Genomic DNA, 23,659 nt, shown 5'->3' with positions numbered 1-23,659 from the left:
TGACTTTCTCTTGGAAAACGCTGGAGTGGAAATGTGCTGTCACAAGCTTAAGTCACGTTTCAAAACGATTCAGCTAGCTTTTAACTGAGCCTGGGATCCTGGGTAGCTGAAGCTCAAAGTCATTTGAACCCTTCTGGAAAGGGACTATGAAAAATATGTCCTGTGTGCTCATTAATGAAGGATGCGCCCACCCTACCCCGTTGTGCTCTGTTCTCAGCGACAGCCTGGCTCTCAGTACATTCCTACAGCTGTTGTTTCAGGTTCACCTCTAGGAACATGCACAAGATGCCCTATCATTTAATTTGAAAGTGCCACTCAGCAGGGACCTCTCCCCCCCCCCCCCAGCTCTTCACTGACCACCTCTGTATTGCTTTAGAGCAGCCTATGCAAAGATGCGTACTTGCATGCTCTGCTGGGTGTTCAAGCAACAGGTTCTGATCCCCCTGCCGCCAAGAAAAATTGATTTAAATGGTGCACAGGTTAGAACAGAAAAAAAAATACATGAGTTTTTGGTGGTGGGACAATCTTATTTATAGAACTTCTCAAGCAACCTTGATCTTGCATTACAACCAAGTGCCCACTCTTATCTGCTTAGCCCTTTACTTATTCTATATAAACAAATACATTGAAATAGGCACAATTTATGATTCTGAAACTTTTACACATATAGTAAGTACTATACTCTTCTGCTGTCCAGTATGGGATTTAAAAATCCCGTTATTTACAATGAAATCCACTGTTTTCCTTTTCACGTCATCTCTTTAGCTGATCAAAATGAAAGCTGGGCCCTGGAGATTGCCAGAAATTACCAAGGCTCAGTACTGAACTCCAGTCTCGTGTACACTGCTAGCTGTTACAGGTTTCTAATGGTGACTGTACTTCCGATTAGCATGGTTGCTCCGTTTTTCTTAGAGGAAACAGGTGTATCCCATTTATGCCACCAATCCGAGTCTTGTAATCTTAGCTGACAGGAAGGAATGAATGATGAACACAATTGGCTTTGGACAGGAATGAAGGTCCAGTTGCTGAAATTGCAAAAGAGATCAGGTTGAGAATGATTCAATTAGATTACAGCTAAAATAAGCAATCATCTACTGAGTGTTTACTTGATTAACTGCTGTCCGGAATTTTCAATAGACTTTTATTAATAACAACCCTTTATCACAGCTGTCATATTGTCTCTTATTTGCAAACAGCTGTAAATATTTAAGCAACTGAAAGTAAGTAATAAGCATGTTGAGAGCCCATGAGATCCTTGAGTCTCGGGGCTTGCATTCCCCTGGGCGAGCAGCAGGACACTAGGGGTCGGACACTGCATGCACTTTTCCAAGGAGTTCAACCCCCTACATCTTTGCAAGCTCTGCTTGAGAACAAGAACAGTTGTGGGACTGCTGTGTCCACCACCCAGTTCTCATGCTTTTCCTTATGTATCTGCTTTTGGTCATTGTTAAAGACAAGATATTGAACCTTTATCTTATTCAACATGGTTGCTCCTGGGTTCACACAGCTGCAGGGAGCGAGACTGAACTGAGATTTTTTTCTTTTTCCTCCCCATGGCCACAGTCCAACCTCACCATGTGCTTGCTAAGTGTGAGAGCCTTGTCAGTGTGGGCAGTAGATTCAAGAGTAGGATAACATCCAAACAAACCAGATTTGTCTTTCATCAATCATATATCAATTTTATCAAGAGCTAACAAATTCCATTCAGAAGCACACTGACAGCCTGCACAATAAGCAGTTTGTAAAGTGCATGTTACCAGGGGTGAAGTGAAGAATTAAGCACCAGTGTGCTCAGAAACTGCTGAAAATTTTGGCAGGAAAGACCATGTTTGCATGCAGAGTTTATGGTATGTAATCTGCTCATAGGAAAAGCATCTTCTTTTTAGGCATTGTGACAGCTAACTTAGAGACCTATGGAGACAGTTTGCACTACATCTGTAGTCCTCAATTTTTTTCAACAACTAGCTGATCAGAAGTGTTTAAAACATAGTTTGTTCCTTTAACAGATAAAGTGCATATGACTAGGTTGGAATTATTATATCTCATTTGTAAGTATTTTGTCCTTCTACTCACAAAAATTTTAAAGTGCTGTGGATAAGTGTAACAATTCTAACATCTGGCCATGCAGGGATACAATTTGTTCTAAAATATAAGAAATCTTTCATCCCTCCTTGCATGATTTCACCATTTCATCTTTACTTTCAGTTTGTCTCTTTTTAAAGTCAGCTCACCACCAGGCACTAGGAAGCATAGCATCTAAATGTTGGTAGTGGAATCCATACTGGCCAGCTGTTATTAGCACTTTTCCACCTTACAACCTTAAGGCCCACCGAAGAGACAGTAATTTGCATCCCTCTTGCTAAACGCAGTACTTACAATTTCTCCATCCTTTCCTCCAAAGTCTAAATAAAGCATCCTAATCCCATCATCTGAGGACATTTTTAGTTTTTCGTAGGGATATTGTGCAATTGTCTTAGAGAAGGCACCATCTTGTGGTTCAGTTGTAAGAGAGAATCCATGTTCGTAATGGATGGTCAAACGGCACTCCTGGCTTTTATATGTGCAAGCTGAACAAGAAAACAAAATTTAGAATGTAACATTCTTAAAAGCAACAAATTACATTTGGCTGCAGTACCACACGTTAATGCTGATATCTGTTTTTACTGTAATAGTGAGAGTGGTGCCTTCCTGCAGTATATACATCCAGGTGCTGATGCAAAAACGATCTGATGACATTTAAGAAGATTCAGCAAGGCATTTCCTCCTTCCAAACCTTGACAAAGTCACAGCCACTCTTCTTGCTAAGTGTGACGTAGCCACAATCAATAAACATGTCACACAAAGCCTGACAAAAATTAGAAGCTGTAAAGAGTATCCCTAAAGAATTTTGACAAAGATGAAGACACTCTTGAGTCCTCATTAGTGTCACGGTAATTGAAAAAAGGCCCAGATAATTGTATATAATAGCTATTGCAGCAGAAAGTCTGCATCTCTCCCTTAGCTCAGAAACACAGAACTTGATCCAAATTAAGAAACAGAAGAGTTTAGGTGCGCACATCACAAATTCTCTTTTCCCCTTTACATCTGAACTCCTTTGATAACTAAGGTTTTTATCTAAAAGTTTCCCCGAAAGCTGTAGTATTCCTCATATTCCCAGCAGCGCCTCTGCTCCGGCAGAGCTGAGCAGGCTGGTGACTCTTACACAACCAAGCCAAGGATGCAGAAATTAAGCACTCATTTTTTTAATCATCTCCTCTCAGGGGCTCATGCTGGTAGCCTGTCTCAGCACGTGCCTGACAGCACCCATCTGTCCGCCTTCTGCACACCACGCAGCAGCAGCAGCTGCCACTTCCATTTCAGCCATGGAGAGAGAAGACAGCAGGGTTCAAATACTGATTTCCAGTTAGTGCTCCATATAAAATACCTTTATCCTTTTCAGGAGAGTGATGTCAAGAACAACCCAACCGACTGGCCCAAGCACACAGCAACTGAATCACGGGCCCTCGTTCACTCTTTGCGACCTTGGTAACCTGAGCTTAGTTTCTGGATGGTGGCATAGCTCACCAGAAGAAATGGCAAGGGCCCACAGCTACACGATCGCTTACGCGCTGGGACACAGACGTAAGCATGACGCTGCCAAGAAGGGATCAAGCACTACCTTCAGCACTGTGTTAAAAGAAAGGGCTGACGCCCTCCTGCTGCTTTTTGAAAGGAAAGGCCAAGGCATCAACATCAGGGGAGGGCGCTGGGCTCAAGGAGAGAGACCTGCTCTTGAGCTGGTGCCCCACTAATCATCGGGGTTGGCTTCAGCTTCATTCAGAGGCACTTGTAAATGAACCCAAGCTCCCAACAAGGTGGAAGGCTGGGCAGCTAACGGCCAGGCATGCCCGTGCTCAGGGACGCACATGAAGTCTTCACAGAGCCAGCTCTGGCCTTACTGTGGAGCAGGTTCATCATTTGGCTCTCAGTCATACATTTTTAGGCTGAGTGGAGATACAGCTCAATTTTAACAGCCCAAACAACCAGACAGCTAGTGAGGGAAGGACTCACAAATCGTATTGTCGTGATGGGCCCAGAAGAGGGCAGAGGGGAAGAGTGGACCGAGGAGCAGAAAGGGGGAATTCAGCCAGATGCTCAAGCCCAGCAGCGCTGCCAGATGAGGCACTTAAGAGAAAGGTGCAACCTCAAAGCACTAGAGCTGTTCCAGTGTAATAGCTGGGTTAATAAATGGGGAATTACGCCAGAGTATCTGCAGCTGATTACTTTTATTTCAGTCAATTTTGCATGTAGGAAGCACTGAGGACTGACACTGGCACTGGTGTTCAGTGACTCCCGGCTGTATCTTGAGAGGGAAATGACTAGGTGTCAGGATGCGGCTATGATACTGGTTTGTATTTCTTCACTCTTTTGAAGTGTGCAGATCTGGGTGAATAATTGAACAACTCACACTTGTGAACACACAGTATATATGGCCTGTCCTCCTCTGCCTCTTCCTTTTGCAGGAAAAACTCCCACCAGTCTCTCAGGTTTCTTGGGTCTCACAAAAATGCTCTTTTCTGTAGGTTTCTGGAAAACAGCAGGCAGCTGCTCCTTTCTACACCTGACAAGCACTTCTCAGCGACACACAGTCCTACACAGCCACACAGGGCTGGTGACAAACGTGTGTCTGAAACAGTGTGAGGAAAACAAGATGAAAAATCAGAATGACAGCAATGGTGGCCTAGTTTTATGGCACTGGCCAGAGATGCCATACAAGCTGGAGCTGGGTGGGAAAGCAAGGAAACAATATTTTCAGCACACAGAACCTCAATTTGTACATTTTTGAAATGAACCCTCTCTAGCAGAAATGACTTGAACTTCCCAGGACTGTGGACTAATGACTAGTAACCTTCGGCCTGTATAATAGAGCAGGCATGAGGACAAAACCCAAGGAGCATGTGTGAAGGGACACTCCACATGTTACTCACATGTTGTGATTTCTGTGATAAGCTCTGCAGAATTGTGACAGCCCTGTACAACGCTCCTTGTCCACAGTGAGAGGTCTCTGCTAGTCTCTGTCCGGAAAAGGTGGGTTTCGATCCCTTGTCTTGTACCAGTACGGGTTGCGAAAGACAAATCCACCCCAGACTGCGGTGAGCCTTTTCCGGGGCCAGAATGGACCAACCTGAAATTGGATTTGAAAATACATTAATGAATAATAACACCGACACAAGCTGGTAGTTCGAGCTGTTGGTAGTCTTACATATAGCAGTTGGGTGCAATGAAGGTAATTTAGTGCTGGTCGGATTTGCTGGAGCAATTTCTGCAGTGAATTAAGGCTTCACTTTATCCATACAAGGGGCAGAATAAGCAGCAGTGCAAGTGCCCACTGCACTGTCAGATCCTACGATGGCAACAGGCAACTCGGACCCAAACGCTGGCTCAGAGAAGGTAGCTGAATCCCATCCTTCAGCGTCAAACTGCATTCGCCATAAAGCTCAAGCATCTGCAGGCAACCTCTACAATAAATGCTGTCAGATAAAGTAACAATTCCCATAAAGTAACAAGTTCTGTAAAATACGCAGATGCCAAGTACCATCTTGTGTATACTTTGCCTAACGTAACTGTAAAATGCAAAATGCTGCAGCTATTTGTAATCCTGAAATTCTCTCACATATTGCTGCCATTAATTTTTTTTTTTTTTTTTGCCTGGCATGAACAATTGATTTCCTGTGACCAAGAAAGGTTTGTTCATCTGGGCAAACACTAATCGCAGGAAAGGTTTTTTAGAGATAAAATCAACACCACATAATATTTCATTTCTCTTTTAAGATAATCCGTTCTTTTTTCCTATGGAAATGTGGGACAGTAAATACAGAAGCCACTCAGGGACATCACCCTGGTTCCACTGGAAAGAGTAATGCAGAGGAGCTTTTCACCTTTGAGATCTAGGTACTTCACCTCAGAGGGAGTCACAAAATGAAACCAGGGAAATTCTTCTATAAATCTTATTTCTGTTTCATGTCTCCTGCCTATGGAAAAACACATCTCCTGTGTCTTTCCGTAGGCAAACCATATACTTTACATGAGACTATAAAACAAATATGTAACATGGTAGTAGAACACACTCTAAAGCATGAAACATTTGATTATGCTAATTATCTACTGAATACTAATTCACCCTTAAATTATTTTTTTCCATTGGGAAGAATAGCTGCCTTTTGGCTGCCATGACAGAAGTTCGTCATCAGAGATGTTTTAATAGGAAGAAGAGAAAAAAAGGAAAAAAAACTGCAGAACTTCAGCTTTTCAGATATTGAGACACTAACCATAGGGCATCTGAAATTTTCCAAAATTCCCTGGCAGTCCATGCTGATATTTGGGAGATGTTTGGAGAAGTTCTTGGGTACAAGGTCTGTGAAAGAAAGGGCAGACTAAACTGTTGGTGGGTACAGTGGAAGTAGGTCATTTTGCATCAGCTGCAAATCTGTTCTTCACAATCCAAAAAAATAATACGGGATATGGCGTCATGGTATCCCAAACACTCCAAATAAGCTAACCATGGTAAAGAAAAAGCAATGTAACCACTATAACACAGCACCCGTGTGGCTGTGCTTCTCCCAGGACTTGAAGTCCTCTCCCCCAAACTAGCTTAGACCTCTCTGTACAGCACTTCATTGGGCCAAACAGATGCCCCCCTCTTTGGTACCCGCCTGTAAGGTTTGCTATGTTTGTTCATGCCTAGGTACGTGGTAACTTTCTGTGATTTTTTTTGCAAATTTGGTGATTAACGTAGGAGACCAGGAACTAAAATTTCCTGTGTTTATTTCTGCTGCTTTCAAAAAAACCCTGGCTTCATGCTCTATCACCAATTGCACTGGCATTCCTGGTTTAACAGTGTATGAATGGAATGAAGATGTATTTTACAAATTAAAGTATGTTGAACACATCCAGCATGAACCTTGTTTCTTGCCTGCCTCCTCAGTCACAATATTATCCCCTCAATATCAAAAATTCAATCTCATTATTTAAAAATCCTCTTCTATCATACAGCTCCAGATCATGTTCTGAAAAGTCAGGCAGTTAAACATGAACTAGACAAATACGCAGCAGAATATTTGATAATATTTGTGTATCAACTATCAGCACTAATGTGTCTGGGTACAAGTCAAAGGATTCCCAAGCTTTAGTAAATTCACATTCCCCTGAACTGTTTAATTTACATAAAAGTTCTTTTCTCCTGAAGGACATACAGATACTTTAAAAGGCAAAAAAAATAGCCCTCTTGACTTCACAGGCAGCTTCCTCAGGCACGTGCCACCCGTCGCTCTGAACGCAAAGGAGCTCGCGTGACCGGCGCACCCTGCGCAGAACAGCCATAAAGGCAAGGCAGAACAGCGTTGTTAATATTCAACCGCGGTGGCGGTCCCTGAAGGTTGCACAGATGTTTCCAGGTTTATGAAATATCTCTGCAAGAGCACAGGAGCCCCAAGTGCTTTTTCCCTGGAGCCTGCAAGAGCCGCCAGAGGGCAGGAGAATGTCGCTAATGAAGAAGTGCGTTTGTGCAGCATTTAGGTAACAGGCAGTGCCTGTAAAACGCAACTTTTTGCATGCTCCGGAGAGCCATGAATACACTCCTGATCTTCTCTAGTTTCTCCCTTGTCTCTCTATGTTTTGGGGAGCTTTTGGGCATCATTCTTCATAAATGCCTAACAGCGAGAAGCATGTGGCACAACTCAAAGTGTTGGTGTGGAGTGAGACTTGCTGGGAGCCGCTTTTTATCCTAATACAATGAAAGGAGTTTCAAGCATTTGCTGCAACACCAAAAAATCTAACGGCCTCTTCGAGAAGGACAGTGAAACCAGCCCTGACATTCAAAGCAAGTGCTCAGCTGCTCATTTTAGATTTATCTCAGAGGAGGCTGTGACACAAGTTCATCAGCATTCAGGCAGCTCTGCCCAGTAGAAAGCCACTATAATCTGACCTTTCTTACACTGAAATCGCTCCTTATCCCTGACTTAGCATTTGAAACCTGTTCTAGAGCAGCTGTACTCTTTGGAAACCTTTGCACACTCAGCTTCTCCTTCGAGCTCTGCCCTGGAGGTAACCGCACTCCCAGACCATGGAGGAATGGCAGAAACCCTGCGCACCACGTTACGGACCTACATGGTAGTCCTTGGCGACAGAAATACTCTGCCTCTCTACGTGTTTGCACAGATGATGAATCGGTACCCAAACTCCACTCCCAGCTTTCCACCCAGGGCCCTGGTCGCTACCTCGCAATACAGCTGCAGGACAGCCAGACAGGTTTAAAGCAGTATTCCTGTAGCTGGTCTGCTGCATATTCAGAAAGTCATACAACAGCAATTGGTGAATATTTGCAACAACGGATGAGTCAGAATTACCTCGATAACAAGAACAGACAACCCAGTGCTTACAATTACCAAATGGTTGCACTTCATATTGGCATTAAATATTTAACAGCTCGAATGCTCTTTGGAGACAGCCCTCAACTTTGCACAAAAGCAACTTAGAGATACCTCATCTTCAGACTGCAGCATGTGGTGCTTTCTTTCATATCTGGCATGATAGATAATGCAATTTGTACTAGTGTTCTTGAATTTTACTGCACTGCATAAACATTCAAGATGTAATTATTTAAGCCCCATTCCCATGCTATAGGGAGACACTGTTATTCTTACTTCAGGCATAAGGAAAAACTGAAACAGAGATTATGACAAAAAGGTCCCTGGAGTCAGGGCTACGAGTCAATTGCTGTGCCTCCCAGTGTAGAGATTTAAAGGAACAACTTAAATCTCCTGATCTCAGTTTTATTTGAGCTATTGCTTATATTCCACACAAAGGTGGGAAAGACTGGCTGGAAAATATTTTTAGGTCTTAATAGCATCCATAGGTTGAAGGCAAGCTGATCAAAAAAAGAGGGCATGTTGAAATTCTGCTGTTAAAAAACACTGTAGGAAGACTGCAACCCTTCTACCACTTTCCAATTTTCTCTGCTCATTAAGTCTTGGGTAGATTAAGCATGACTCTGTACAGTATCTGGCACAGAAGTTTTCCAGTTTCAGCAGCTTTTCAAATATGCATTAGCTAAGCAAAAATGTTTTCCCAAGGACTCATAAAAATGTGAAAGATGGGAGCAGCCAGGATTACAACATGTGGTTTGCAAGCTTTCCAGGTGAAAAGTTCTAAATTGCACTGATCAACGCACAAGGGGGATTAAAAAATATGTCACGAGAAGGGTAATCACTGACTGAGTACCAGCACAGCAGGCGATACCAACAGCAAAGCGTGTGTATTTTTTTGGTATAACTATTTAGTCTGGCACATCCTAAAATTAGTAGCCTGCAGGGTTTTAATCAAAATGACCTGAAACAGTAAGTGTGATGATTTAGGGAATCCATCAATTTATATATCCTGTTCACCTTGGGGATTCATTATTTATCTGTATGTATCAGACTGCAAATTCCATTCCAAATGTCATGTTTGGTCCATCTGTTGTCTTTGCACCTGCATGTCAAATTCATGGTGATATTAATAAAAAATCATAGAAACATGCTGGAAAGGTTCGCAAGAGGTCATCCGGTGCATCCCCCTTCCCAGAGCCAGGCTGACTGTACCAATGACACTCCTGACAGTGTCACCTTTCCCTTAAAGTCCCCCGGAGAAGAAGATCACACACCTTTGCCAGACGATTTCATCCAGTACCCCACCTGACTACTGAGTTTCCCCCAGTACCTGCCCTGAATGTCCCGTGCCACAAATGCATCCCATTATGTCCCATTTTATCCACAGTGGACCTGGAGGACAACACATGCCCCTGTTCTCCTTGTGTCTTATCTTTTGCATAATTGAAAACTATTCCCCGGACTTCTCTAGATTAAACAATTCAAGTTTCTTAAATATCCCCCCATTGATAGTTTTTGAGTCTTATCAATTGTATTGCTTTCCTCTGGACCTTCTACAAGTAGTTGGCATCTTTTTGGAAGTGCAATGCCTCACATGAACGTGTTGTATCAACTGAGGTCCTACTAGTGCTGTGTAGGCAGGTTAGATTACTACATCCGTCCCACAGGCAATACTTATGTTATAGTCCAAGATGATTGCTTTCATTTTCCCTTCTCAACAACATTAACACTGTTGATTTATGCTATTTCACCATAATGCCCAGATGCCTTCCAGCAGATCTACTTTGCCTGCCATTCTCCACCCAAAACCAATGTAGCTGATTATTCCTGAGTGCCGAACTTTGCATTTGTCCTTACTGCACTTCATCCCATGTGTTTTTACAGGCCATTTTTCAAACCTGTAAAGACCCTTCAGCAGTCCGACACCAGTGTCAAGCAATTTCTCGTTCCCTTGCAGCTTGAAGGCTGATGCTCCTCAATTCACACAGAAATCCTGTTCAACACAGAGATAACTATCCCCTCAGGGCAAACCAGTCTGCTATCAAATCTGTAGTCAGGAGAAAAAGTAACTAAGCAGCCGGCCACCTAAGAAGGAGGTTATTTGGTAAGGTTAATCAGTGGTCACTGACAAAGGGGGCTGGCAATGCCCACCAAAGGGCTGCTTTTGCACATTCAGATGTGTGGGCAGGAAGGGGAAGGGTACACAGGCTGGGGACCCTGAACCAAGCTGCAGCTGATAAGAAGAATAAACAGGTTGAGAAAGACACAGGTGTTTCCGAGCAATGTGTACCTGCCTGCCCACAGCGGAGTGGTAAAGCAGGCGTGTGTGGTCTGTTCAGGAAAGGAGCTCCCGCAGCTTGTGTAGGATCCCTTGAGCCATGTGCAACACCACACATGTGCGGTAGGCAGGAACCATGTATTTTCACAGTCTTCATTTTCTAAAGGTGAGGAGCACCCTGCTCCTGGCAGGAGGATGATCCACCCCAGGCTTATCAGAAACGCCACTCCTAATTACCCACTTACCTTCCTCCTCACTGCCTGGATCAGCCTAAAAAGCCCTTAGGAAGGAAAGGTTCCCCAATGAAATAACTGGCAGTTTCTTTAAGTGACAATACCGTATTGCCCAACAATGTCTGCAGTTACTGTCATTTATCCCTCCTGACACGCTATGTTTCCCAACATGCCTAAGCCGCATTTTCTAAAGGCACTTATGTCCCAGCACAAGATGTACTGCACTCCAGCCGAGCTGAGCTAAGCCTGGAGATGTACTGCTTTGCCACGGCAAAGCCAGGTAAAGTGACTTTGTTGAACTGCCTTTTACGGCAAGCTAAAATTAGTTAAATTACCTCACACTTGAGACAGGCTAGAGGGTATTCAGACTGTTATCAGCAATCACAGTGGTTCAGCTGACAGGACGCTCTGTACGTTAGGACATCGCAACCTCCCGGTGTGTCGGAGCTGTGGTTATCAGAGGCAGGATCCCCCGTCACTTAAAAGAGCAGGACTTTGGTCCGTTTACAAATAACACCCTGAAGCGGTGGGGAGGAGTTGCATCACCTTCTGCTGGGGGGGCTCCACTAAAGGCAGCAAAGTTTATTTTGGGGGCAGAAGGAATGTGGCCAGATAACTGACACTCTATAAAACAGGGTGAGAAACTCATAAAGAAATAAAAGAAAGATTTTGCCTTTGAAACTCTCTTTTGGAGCACAACCGGTACTGCAGGCAAAGCAGTGCATGGAGGGCTCAAGGGGCTGCCCCGGACCTCCTGGGCACAGCAAGGACAGCGGTGCCAAGTGCTTCCTGGCCCGGCCCCCAGTCTCCATGGGCCTATGGTTATGATTACTCCCACCTGAGGCAGCCTGGCCTGGCTGCCCCTCCTGGTTCAGCCAAAAACTGCCATCTTCTGCGCAGCTCGCAGCATGCAACACCACCTGCCAGCAGTAATCATACACCGGCTGCGGCGCCGTTCCCTTGGCAAGGATTTTCATTTTCCCTCTGTGCATCACGCTCAGTTGGCTGTAGGAACACCAATATCCATGGAGCCCTCCTACGATGGACGCAAGGACTGCTGATACACAGTCCCCATCTCCTGAAGCCCTGAACACAGGCAGCTCCCAGCGTTACTTCTCTTCATGAGAGATTCCTCATCCCAGAGCCAAGTCTCCAGATACTCAACCAAAGAGGAGCAAAGGTCACAGAGAAACATCCCCCTCTAGTTAAAAACTCAGAGTCAGCTTCCACCTGGCACTGACGCTATCCAGAGCTCACTCCCCACTGGGTCAAAAACACTGGCCAGCCTTCCTGTAGCGAGGATGTTGCAATAGGAACCGCAATAAATCGCTGATGAGGACATTGGCCCAGTCCCCCAGAGGCCAGATTACCGCGCTGTGAGGCAATGCTACGTGCTATTCATCATGGGGCAGGCACCGTGTCAAGGCCTAGTGATGTGTGGTCAGCACATCCGGGCACAGACTCGTGCTGCAACACCTCACCCAAGTGTTCAGGAGGAATTCTTGCACTGGGTTTGTCAACCCTCACCGCCACCACCCACGGCAGGCTGAAAGCTTGCCAGTGTCCTGTAAAGCACAGGACAGTCTCCTTATTTTATGCTAATGCAGGGTAAGCCAGAACACGGCTTCTTGGGACGTCTGAAAGCTCTATCATGGGTAGGTAGATTGGGACAAAAGTATTAGCACAATTTACCAAGTTTAACTTTAATTGAATGATTTACCAGCAAAGTTTCAGCTCATTTGGGAAGAGAATAAAGAGAGGGAGAACAAAAATTAACTAATGAGAGTGCAGTAAGAGAGCCACTACTTTTGGCCACGTGTTCCCAGGCCTTCCGAATGAGAACCCATTGAAAATAGTACAATAGACGCCTGTAGGAAGGCCAAAACAATGAAACAGCAGCTCTTTCTCAAGCCCTTTGACCATATTGGCAGAAAAATGTGATTAAGATGCACATCAAGAACCACAGACCGTTTTCAGCCTATAAAGACAACCATGGGAAAGCTCTCTCTGGATTAATGTTGATGGATACCTTCGAAATAGTGTAGATGATAGACAGATTCAAGAATGTGTCTTCCGAGCTCAACATTTTAAGCTAAAACAGCCAGATACTAGCTGCTTAGAGTAGGAACATAAGATATGCTGAAATTAAGTGTCTTCGTCTTACGTACAAGCCTCCAGAAGCCCCAGCCACAGGTGGTGTACTGCACTTGGTGTAGTAATTTCATATCAGCAGGAGTATACCAGTACGTTAAACTTGGGGTAATTATTTCATAGTTTTCAGCCTGGAAAAGTAGCTCTGTTCTGAATGTATCTGCCAAGCTCTCAGGTCTGCACAAAGAGATAGAAATCTCATGAGATCAAGCTCTCAGCTTTTTAAGCACTTCTGCTTCTGGACCTGGGCCAAACTACCACATTCATAATCTTTCTGGTGTGATTTTGGCAATTAGTCTTGGCCAGAATTTGAAACTTGGGGGAAGTGAGGATGAACAGTTAAGCTGAACACATCAGCCCATTTAAGAAGAATCTAGTTCTTAAACCATGACATTGCAAGTGAGATACATGGCTATGCACCAGCTATTTCTGATCTCAGCTGATTCAGCCATTCCCAGAGCTCTTGAAGTGGCTATGACAAAAAGGCAAAGGTACCTGGTTGCTAGCAGGGGGTAGGTGTGCAGAGGGTTGAACCAAGCTTCCTTCATTCGCGGCATGCTCTCATATATTAAAAGGTCTTTCTCAGTCAAGACAACTAGCACTGGCTTCCAGTGCTTCTCGTTGTCTCCTGGCACCTGAAAAAGAGTAAAGTTTCAGTGAAACAGCAAGAGACAAAACTAGCATCCTGCAAAGCCTGCCAACATGATCACGTTCGGTCCTGGGCAAGATCATGAACAAACAAGAGTTTCACTCCTTTGATTTTCTGACTTCTACTGCCTGAATTTATAACCAGATGCATCAGAAATGGAGCAAGGAAATCTGCTGCTCACATGAGCACTACCATTTCCAAGCCTCCTTGCAGCCTTCGCTCACTACAGGCTGTTCCATAAATGCAGTAGTGGAAGAAAACAGTGACAGAGCTGGCTGTTACTTAGCTATGGTATGTATGAAAGAACCTAGGAAAGAATCTCTGCCTTCAACGTGTATTTATAATGTGTAGCACTCGCGTGTAGCTTTCAGATAAACCTGAGTGCTGGACACTGCTGCTGCTGTTTTTAGCTTTGTGACCCAAAAAGGCTACATCAGCACTAATGAAGAAGAGTGTCAGGTAGTAAAAAATTGTGTGTTTGGGAGCAGGTGGGTTTGCTTTTTTCCTCAGCAGCTCATGTTTTCATTGCTCCTCTTTCCTTCACACCATTCTTGCTTCCCAACAGCTTTACAAGTGCCAGTTTGAAAAAAAACCCAAACTAAAGCCAGGATCGATCTGTAGCATTGACCAGATCTCCTCAGAATTAACAGACTTTGCACCTACTTGCATCTGCAGAAGATGTCTAAAACCTGGGACATCTACTAGTTGGAGAATCCAGATGTGGAATTATATTTTGCAGTTTAGGCATGTTGTAGTTCACATGGCTACACAATCACATTTACAGGCATTAAGCATGGACCTTGATTTTTATTACTGTACTCTGGCAGCATGGAAAAGACTAAAAATAGATGGGAATATGAAAGGGTCTTAGTTTCAAGTAAGAATGAAGATCTTGGCTATCACAGACAAGTTCATCATTTTACTTTTGGTCCACAGAAAGAAAAAGAAACCACATTATGCAATAACAGTCTCATGGCCATGATTTCAAACTGGTATTAAATGGAATTAATTGGGTATTAAATGGAATTAAACAAATTCTGAGATTCATCAGAGAATCTGGTTGTGTACATGACTCCTTAATTGAAACCTTCACCAAAACACACTATCTACCTATGTGTTATGGGCGACGCCAGCCTGTTTGCCATGGATGTGTTTGCCATCCCTGGTAGAGAAAAATCCAGAAGGGATCAATCAGAAGCATCCCTACATTTAACAATAAAAAATTTAAGGGTCAAGCAAAGATCGGCCCAGGCTGGGAATGGCACAGCTGGGAACCATGATTCAGGTCCTTAAGCATGATGTGCCTGAAGTGATGAATTCAAACTGAGAACCACATTTGAAACTCTGGCATTTTATACCAAGACAGGGTTCAATACATTTCTAAACTTTTAAGGAAATTCAAGCCTGTAGTAAGAAAGTTTCACACCAGAACAGCAGCACCTAAAGCAGTCTTAAACTTAAGCATAAGATTTTTGGCTTGGACTATTTTTAAAAGATATTTTTCCTTCCCAATTAAGCTTTTCCAATAATCATGTTTCTGTTTACATCATTATTTTTTCATTGGTTGCACATACCTATATGTTAATAAGATAAAAAAGCAACTTAAACTGATAAAAGGTTCATCTGTTTAATGTTTTCAGGAGCATCAATATGCACAATTTTCTTGTGGTGAGTTTCTTGATATGCAACCTCTCATTTTCAAAAAGAGCAGAGTAGAGCAGCAGCTTAATTAACCCACCTATTAATAGAGTCCAGCAAGAATGCAAAATCCAAAGTTTTCACAGACCCCATGTACCACCCAAGCATTCATCATCAGCGCAAAGCGTCCGTGACTGGTTAATACCACAGTTATTAACTACAATCAATACCACAGTTCTTAGCATGGGGATAGAAAAGTAAATGTTACAGTAATCTTAACAATTAATTTTTGTGCACCTGCCTTTGTTCTATAAATATAGGGGTTTTAAGTACATATTTTTTCAGATTTTTAAAAAAGAAAATAATAGAATATAAACACAAAGTCTATCACAGGATGAAAAAGCAGGATCTTTAGATCCACAGTTGAGTGGAATAAGCAGGCAGAGTGTGGGGCTATTTTTCTGTTCTGTGACCACGAGCAATGTAATGACAATGGGAAGCTGTTCATAGCTTTTCTGCAGGACTACACACACTGCATTGTACTTTCAAGCAAACGCTCTGTTATTAGGTGGCTGGGTAGCCTGCTGCTGCTCCAAAAACTTTGGGGAACACTGTTCCCTGTAAACCAACCATGAGGAAGGGAATAAAATCCATTTTGCCAGTTGCTCACACAACTATTTGTGGGAGAGCAAAACATGCCAGAGCCAGGATTCCTCGCTGGGAAAAGAGCGGAGTCCAGCACGTGCAACCCAGCCAGCTGAGCCCACGGCTTTCCTCGCTCCCAAATAGCGACGGGACCATGGAGAAGACATTCCTCGGTCCTAACGTACTACTGCGGGCTTTTTCCCGGCTCTGCCTGAGGTGACCTGATGCAACCTCTCCTATTTGCAAGATGCATACTGGGGAGAGGGTTGGGGGAGAGGGACGACAGTGTTTGCCTGCAGGCTGCTAGGAAGCCTCACCTAGGAAAAAGGGCTCTGCGATACACACACTTTTAATCGCATTTTTTAAACCCTTGCCTGGATGATAGCTGTCTAATCGGTGAGGAATGCTGGTGTAAGCAATCCTGCTTCTATTTCAAACCTGAAGAAGGATCTGTGTGCCTGAAAGCTTGCCTGTTTTTTCCAGCTGTAACAGCTGATCTAATAAAAGATACTGCCTTTCCATAAAAACCTTGAATTGCATTACTATTCACCGATTTCAGCAGGTTTGGGATCATGCCATAACAGTTCAGGCAGTGCTGTTTCACAGCCAGTCGGCACTTGGCTAAGGTGTCAAAGAGGACATACTGTCCCAAAAATGATAATAGCAAATTCTACAAAGCAAGAACAGGGTCTGCAAATCCAGAGTTAGCCTATGTGGCACATCTTGAACGAATTAGTAGAGGAAATTAATCTGGATCAAGCAACAGTAGCATGCCAAACACGATTAAAATACCAAATTACAGTAGCAAAATACAGTAGCAAAAAGCAAGCTGTCTATTGGTAACTAAGTGAAGGATCTGTTCAAATTTTAAAGGATTAAAATCTGATGTATCATAAAGACAACATGAAATACTTCTCTAAAAGTATATTTAAATGTAATTTCAGGCACATTTTAGAGGCACTATTTTAGTTGTTAGCTAGGACCAGCTTCTCAGTCAGAATTTTGCAGTGTTCTGGCACTCGTGCTGCCGTCTCTTTACTCCACTTCCCAAGTGGCCGCATATAATTCAAAGTGCATTTATCTATGTTGCAGACAAATAAAATCACCATCTACCATAGAAAGCTTTTCAAACTCAAGCTCTTTTCAAAGTCAAAACATTGGCTCAAATCTAGATGAAGATAACTACAGAAAAGAAAACTCTTCAGCTCATCTCAGCTGAGTTCACTGCTTGTATTCACAGGTGAAATTGCACTTAAAGTCAATGAAGCTATAAATGTTTATAGCAGAGGTAAACTTGTTCTTTTTTCTTTCTAGACACATTGTGCCATAAGATTGAAGTACGCCAGTACAAACTTGCAAATGGAGAACATATTCTAACAACAACAACAAAAAATTCAGCAAAGCATCTGCTCTGCTGGTCACAACCCAGACCTTCTTGATCCTCAAGTACTCATCGTGAAGTGAAATCCTAGGTTTTTCCCTTATGCACCTCTCAGTTTTGCCTTTCCAAATGTAGAAAATAGTTCGTGTGTGGTGGGGACAAAACCTAACTTCTTTGTATACAGCCACCTTCTGGTTGGACATGGGACCATAACAGAGGAGAGCTGCGCTCATGCCTCACTTTGCCACCGACTTCCCATGCAAAGACTCTTTAAGTGCTCCACACCTCATTTCCGTAAGGCCGCCCTGGTCTCTATCAGGGTGGCAAGTGCTGCTGTAAAGCAAACAGATGCAATTATGAAGGCGGACGAAAAGCGTGGAGGAACAGCTGCTATATTTCAGCAGCTACCTGTGGGCTTAACAGTCAGACTTGGGCTCACACAAGACCAACAGTGTTTCAATGCGGAAAGCCCACTTGTCACTGAGCACTAAGACACACCAGACCCCGCCGCGCTGAGAACACGGCTGAGCAGCCGCTGGTCTTGACCGCCTTTGTCAGGGCTGGGCAGCGTCGCTCCCAGGCTCTGCTTCAAGGCCGGACCAGCAGTCTAAAGCACGGACTCTGCAAATAATGAAGTAGCAAGCTGAAGGCTGCTTGTGTGACTGTTCCTGCTGGTTTTATGGGGACTACTCACACGCTTGAAGGCCCCGGCTTGCAGCCTACCCTTAAAGAGTAGCTCCTTTGATACACAGCAACCACCACCGCATCTCAAAGAGGAGCTAGCTTGTTTTTCCTGCAGGCTATGGGAACCCCTGCCCCCCTTGATGGGTATCGCAGCTTCCAAATCTTTAATAGTTTTCACATGCAATTAGTTGCCATAAACGCAATGGGCAATTCAGTGAAGCTACATCCTTTTACAAATGGTTTGGTCCTTTACTCTTTCATCTACCAGGTCTCTCTTTCATAAAGTTTTTCTTTGAATTTCAGTTATTCATCTACTTCAGGCTGTCAGGAATGGATGAAAGAATACTTTTAATCTACGAGGCTCACAGATAATTAAATTAGAGGCCTTGGTCTATTCTGGAAAGCTGTTTTATATTTTCATTAACTCAAAAGGGACATTTCAATTACATTCCCTGTTTAGTAAACAAATTATATATTACCCCAGACTCCACTGCAGCAAGTATCCAAAATGTGGCCTTTCAGAGACCTTCTGTTATGGTAGCAAGTTTATGCTTACAATAAGTGGTTTAACTCTCCTCTCCCTCAACCTCTCCCCTCTCCCTAAATCCAGAAGTTATAATATCCCCTCACACAGAGTGCAAGAGGAGCAATCAAGAAGGGATTTTCTGAAACTTTTTTCTTGCTCTTTTCCTCTCTCCCCTCACTTAAAATCTTTCTGTGCTGACAAGAAATGGCCATGATACACACTGGGATATGCATTACGTATTTTCTGCCTTTATGTTGTCTTTTGATGAAGGACTATGTCCATGTTCAGAATAAATTTGATTCATTACAAAAACCTGCTTGTCAGGTCCTGAAAATAATGGCTGTGACTGAAAAGTATGCATTCGTCCAAGCCGAACAGCAGCAGTGCAGAAATACATCATGCAAATAAGACACAATGTGCATATTTCTGTGAGTTCATTTGATGGGAGGCAATTTTCAACACAAGAGTGGGCGTAAGAGACAGCCACAGGCAGGGGATATTAACACCTCCCACACCACACAAAGAGGAGAGGTGTTTTGCTGCTAAACTTTGTAGTTTTAAACAGGAAATAATATGCACGTTGTTTGGAGAAAAAGCTAATGAAAATGTGTCTGTTTTCGTTCTCTCTCCTCGACCTCAAAGGCGTCAGCTCAAAGGCGCCTTGTGCCGTTATCAGACTTGGATTGTAGTCAGCACACCCACAAATCCCCCAAAGGGCACGATACTGCATCCTGTGACCAGCTCGCAGTGACCAAGTGATGCACACATGATGTACACGCGTGGCAGCGGGGCCACGGGAACCGACGGTGAGAACCGCAGGAGGCAGAGAGTTGCGGGACCTGCGCTGGGTACCACGCTAAGTCCTCCTGTCTCCAGCCCAAGCAGCTACCCCTACCCCCTGGGGTTGTCAGAAACAGCCACCTGACAGACAGTTACAGTTACTGGCACTGATGAACATGCGAAGGACACCCATTCTTGCAACAGGTCTGTTCAGGTCTAAACCTGTTCTAAACATCCTTCAAAATGACAAGGCAGGAGCCAACTTTTGTCAGAAGTATCACAGTCAACCATGTCTGCGCGACAGTATGTTCAAGCTAATGTCCTGACTCTCCCGGACTAATACGGTGTTCAAACAGCTCTGGCTCATCTCCAAACAGCTCTAAATGTCAACAGAAGCATCTCAGTCCCGTCAGCATTCACCAACGCAGGAATGGTAGGCAATCTCCTTAGACAATTTCTACAGCCAAACAAGAATGCCCAATGTGAGTTTTGTAGTTGAGGTTTGCTCCAGATTTCAGTGAAGTCAACTGGAGTCTCTCTCACGACTCATTAGGTTTTGGACGAGGCCCTTGGGAAACAAGCCTAGGAGGCAGCACATCTCCCAAGGGTACAGAGAAGATGGAGCCAGACTCTCCTCGGAGGAGCACTGTTATAGGATCAGAGGCAACACCCACAAGCTGAAACAAGGGAAATTCTGATTAGATATTGCGAGAAATTGTTTCACCATGACGATGGTCAAACACTGGAATAGACTGTGAAATTTCCACCCTCAGAGATATTCAGAACTTGACTGGACAAGGTCCTGAGCAACCTGGTCTAACTGGCTCTTAGAGCAGGGGGTTTGAACCAGATGATCTCCCTTCCAACCTATATTATTCCATAAGTCTATGAAACTCTGGAAAAATGAGAGTAGAAATCCATATTTGGAATAGAAATTTGTGATTTAGGCTGCCCCTGAGTTACAGTTGGCTGTACAGTATCCCCCACTCATGCAGCTTTTTGTGCATATGTATACGTGTTGCACAAATATAGCATCAACATGAACATAGTAGTCATACAAATTGGTTATTGGAGTCCAAAGCGTTGCAGGCTGCTTCATAGTTGCCCTGTACCTTAAACCATTTATAGCAGAGTAAAATAGGGCAAAACACTTAATCCTTCTGACTTAGTGGAGTTTAACACTCTGCACTTCATTTGTAGTGGATTCCTTGCAAAAGACAAGGAATGTAAGGTAGTGGAAAAGCCAGCATCACATGAACTGTACTCAGTGTACAATATGCCTTAAGTAATATATTTAACAACTGCATGAGAAATTTTTAAAACCCAGATGCATTCTCTTCTCCTTATTCATGTGTCCACAGAAACTAGTTACCTAGATACATAGAAATCCAACTTCAGAGGACTCAAAAAGGAAAAATTATAATTCATGTATTTTAGAAATCTCTTTTGCATTGAGATAGGAGACTCTAACTTTCTGATAATGTCAGGAATATTCCCAGAGAGGAGACAACCAGGCAAGGAGCTGGGGATGTGGTTATGTGGTTAATGCACCACCATTTGTTCAGGACACTGACTGTTTTTCATGTTAGAGGAGGTGAAGGGAACTCTACTGTTTTTTTAAAAAGTATTCTGATGCTTTCTGAGTAAAACACCTTTTCTTGTATAGCAGCTTCTTCACTCCATGAGTTTGAAAGCTGAAATTTATTGGTGGCAATTTATCAGTGGTAAGATAGCAAAGCTTTGTAAACAGCAGAGGTCCAATCCTGAAAAGATGCAGTGTTGAGCTAAATGATTTCTGTAGAAAACCCTGTACTACTTCCTTTACTTTTCCTTTTAACTCCTCAGAAATTGGCAGGGGAGAGTGGGGAACAGAAGAGGACATTTCATCAACCCAGGGCTGAGGCAAGGAAGACTTGCTCAACTTGTAATGCACAAGGACAGAAAAAAGGCAAGTCAGACACTTACTTGGAAAGGTCAAAACAGCTCCAGCTAGCACTGGAAACTGAAGGTTGATAAAGAGATAGTGGAAAGGCCAGCTGTAGTTCAACTGACCTTCAAAGCCAGTTTGTCTGGGAACAAACCTGTGCTGGAAGAGGTCACATTTTAAGTATCACTTATAAAAGTGGAATAGGGGAAGGAGGGAAAAGGGAAGGAAAGACCATTAACCTTGGGCTTTTCTGATCAGTTACACTGACTGAACAAACGAATGCAAAATCTGAAGAGCTGGAGTGAGCACAAAGCCACTTCATTAGTACAAAAACCTAAGCAAAAGTGCAGGCGATCGCAACTACCTACCCACATGGCCTACAAGCATCTGTGTTTCACCCAACAATCTCTCTCTTCCAACATGCTCACACCACACGTTTGGAATAAAAGTGAAGATGATATTAGTAGACACCTTTGCATCTCTTGTGTGCATTTTGAGTTGGCATTGCTTACATATGGGATGTCTGGGCTCTTCAGATTGCAAAGTGAGGGTGGCCACAACTTGCTTTCTGAAAATGTCTCACAAACATGTAACTATAAGATTGGTGATAGCAGCTATCTGAAGTTTCATAAGTATTTACATAAAAATCACAATTAAAATGAGGAACAGACTGTATGTCTAAGACACAGCTCAAGCCTGGGAAAGATGAGCAGCTGTATTGTCTCCAAAATAATCACTGGACCTCATGGTACAATAATCCTAGCACTGGGGAAAAAGCACTGTACCTCCCTTTAAAATGGAGCAATCACCTTCCTCCAGTAAGCCAGCCTTGCCCTAGAAAACACTGGGAAGGGACCGCAGCATGGTCCTGTATCTACCACTTCAGTCCATGGAGCCATTTTGCACATCAGGCTCAGCTCCACGAGAAAGGGGATCATACTTGTGAACAGCTTTCAATTAGAGGCAAGAAAAGAGGTGGGGAGATTTGGAGGCTCTACCGTATCTCCTATGTATCTGCTCAAGAACAGATATGGTCTTGGATTACTGTTATTCAATGATGGGGAAAAGCAATTTTCCCCAAATTCCCACAATACCAATAACATCCACCATTATCTGTTACACTCTGCAGGTTGCTATATCCTAGAGTTTTGCTGTGGGCAGAGTTTTCTGTTCAAGACACAGTGAAACATTCTATGAGGAAGTTTATCCTCATTAGTGGACTAAAATGGTAATTATACAGGAGCAGAATCAGTGTAAAGACAGTGCAATTTCAAATCACTGACTCTAAAGAGTCTTTAATTTACAACTGAATCTGATTTCAACCAATCAAATAGGTACTATATTAGGATAAACTAGTAAAAATCCCCATTATCTCAAGACATATACATTTTATCTTTCAATTCAATAAAAATGCATTGATTTCTAATTATCAGCTCAAGTACACTTGTCAACAGAGCCAAATCAAATGTGAATGCTGGAGGTGGAGTTTTGATTCGAAAGCAGCTTGCAGTTTTTAATGATGCCTCAAACAGATGTAAAATGTCATTTGAAATGATTACACATTGTCTGGTGAAGGACAGGTAATCATCAATGTCTATATTAGAACTACAGTGACTGAAATTTGTCTGAGAAGATGGGTTGTGCCTTTCTCTGTTGCACTGTCTTTTCCAATATTCAGTCTCAGAAATGATGGCCCATCATGAGTTGCACCTTTTCAAGACTGACAGATTTGACTACTTTACTCAAGGGTCATTGTAAATCACAAGTGCTGGAACAAAAAATAGTAGGACAGCCATACAGAGAGAACAAGATGTTTCTTTGTCATTGTTATTATGTTGTCTCAAGGACAGTCCAGAATACTGTGTCGTTTCAGTCTACTGTGTCACTGATCAGTATTCAGTAATATTGATGGACTGCAATGCAATTAATGACATCAAGCAAATGAGTGAATTCACTACACTCCTGGCACAAAAATGTATTATCTTCAAAAACTATTGATAAAACCTTTACGCTATACATCATCAACTAGAATTTTCAACATGCTGAATATATCAGGAAAGAGTAGAAATATTCGGGAGCCTGTTTGTTAAAACAAAACCTTAAACCAGAATCCTTAACAATTTGCCTTATTTTGAAAAAATGATGAGCAAACACAAGGTGCTATCAAATTTGCTGAAAATTCCACAGTGTGGAATCCAGACCTGCTTATTTAGATGCTTAAGTAAAGATCTAAGAACACAAAGTTCCTAGATTTGTCTTTTGGGGTTTTATTTTGTTTATTTATTTGCCTGGTTTACATTTTCAAAGCTATTCACTTATTTAAAACCATATCCTTTATTAAAATGATGGAAACAGAAAGTTT

General features: G+C 43.0%; 1 protein-coding gene across 1 annotated transcript in view; it reads right to left on the bottom strand.

The window, feature by feature from the left end:
- Window positions 1–346: 346 nt before the first annotated feature.
- The window catches only part of SNTB1 (syntrophin beta 1), a 119,038-nt gene continuing 95,725 nt past the window's right edge, over window positions 347–23,659 (bottom strand). The window contains exons 4-7 of the mRNA XM_067290205.1: window positions 13,563–13,702; window positions 4,968–5,164; window positions 2,377–2,567; window positions 347–1,025 (exon numbers count right to left, since the gene is read on the bottom strand). Of these exons, the coding sequence (XP_067146306.1) occupies window positions 933–1,025; window positions 2,377–2,567; window positions 4,968–5,164; window positions 13,563–13,702 (621 nt within the window). The 3' untranslated portion in view covers window positions 347–932. The remainder of the gene's footprint in view (window positions 1,026–2,376; window positions 2,568–4,967; window positions 5,165–13,562; window positions 13,703–23,659) is intronic.

This window comes from Apteryx mantelli, chromosome 2 (genome assembly GCF_036417845.1).
Source record: "Apteryx mantelli isolate bAptMan1 chromosome 2, bAptMan1.hap1, whole genome shotgun sequence".
In the NCBI taxonomy this organism is placed as follows: domain Eukaryota; kingdom Metazoa; phylum Chordata; class Aves; order Apterygiformes; family Apterygidae; genus Apteryx; species Apteryx mantelli.
This window is presented reverse-complemented; position numbering and strand designations above follow the sequence as displayed.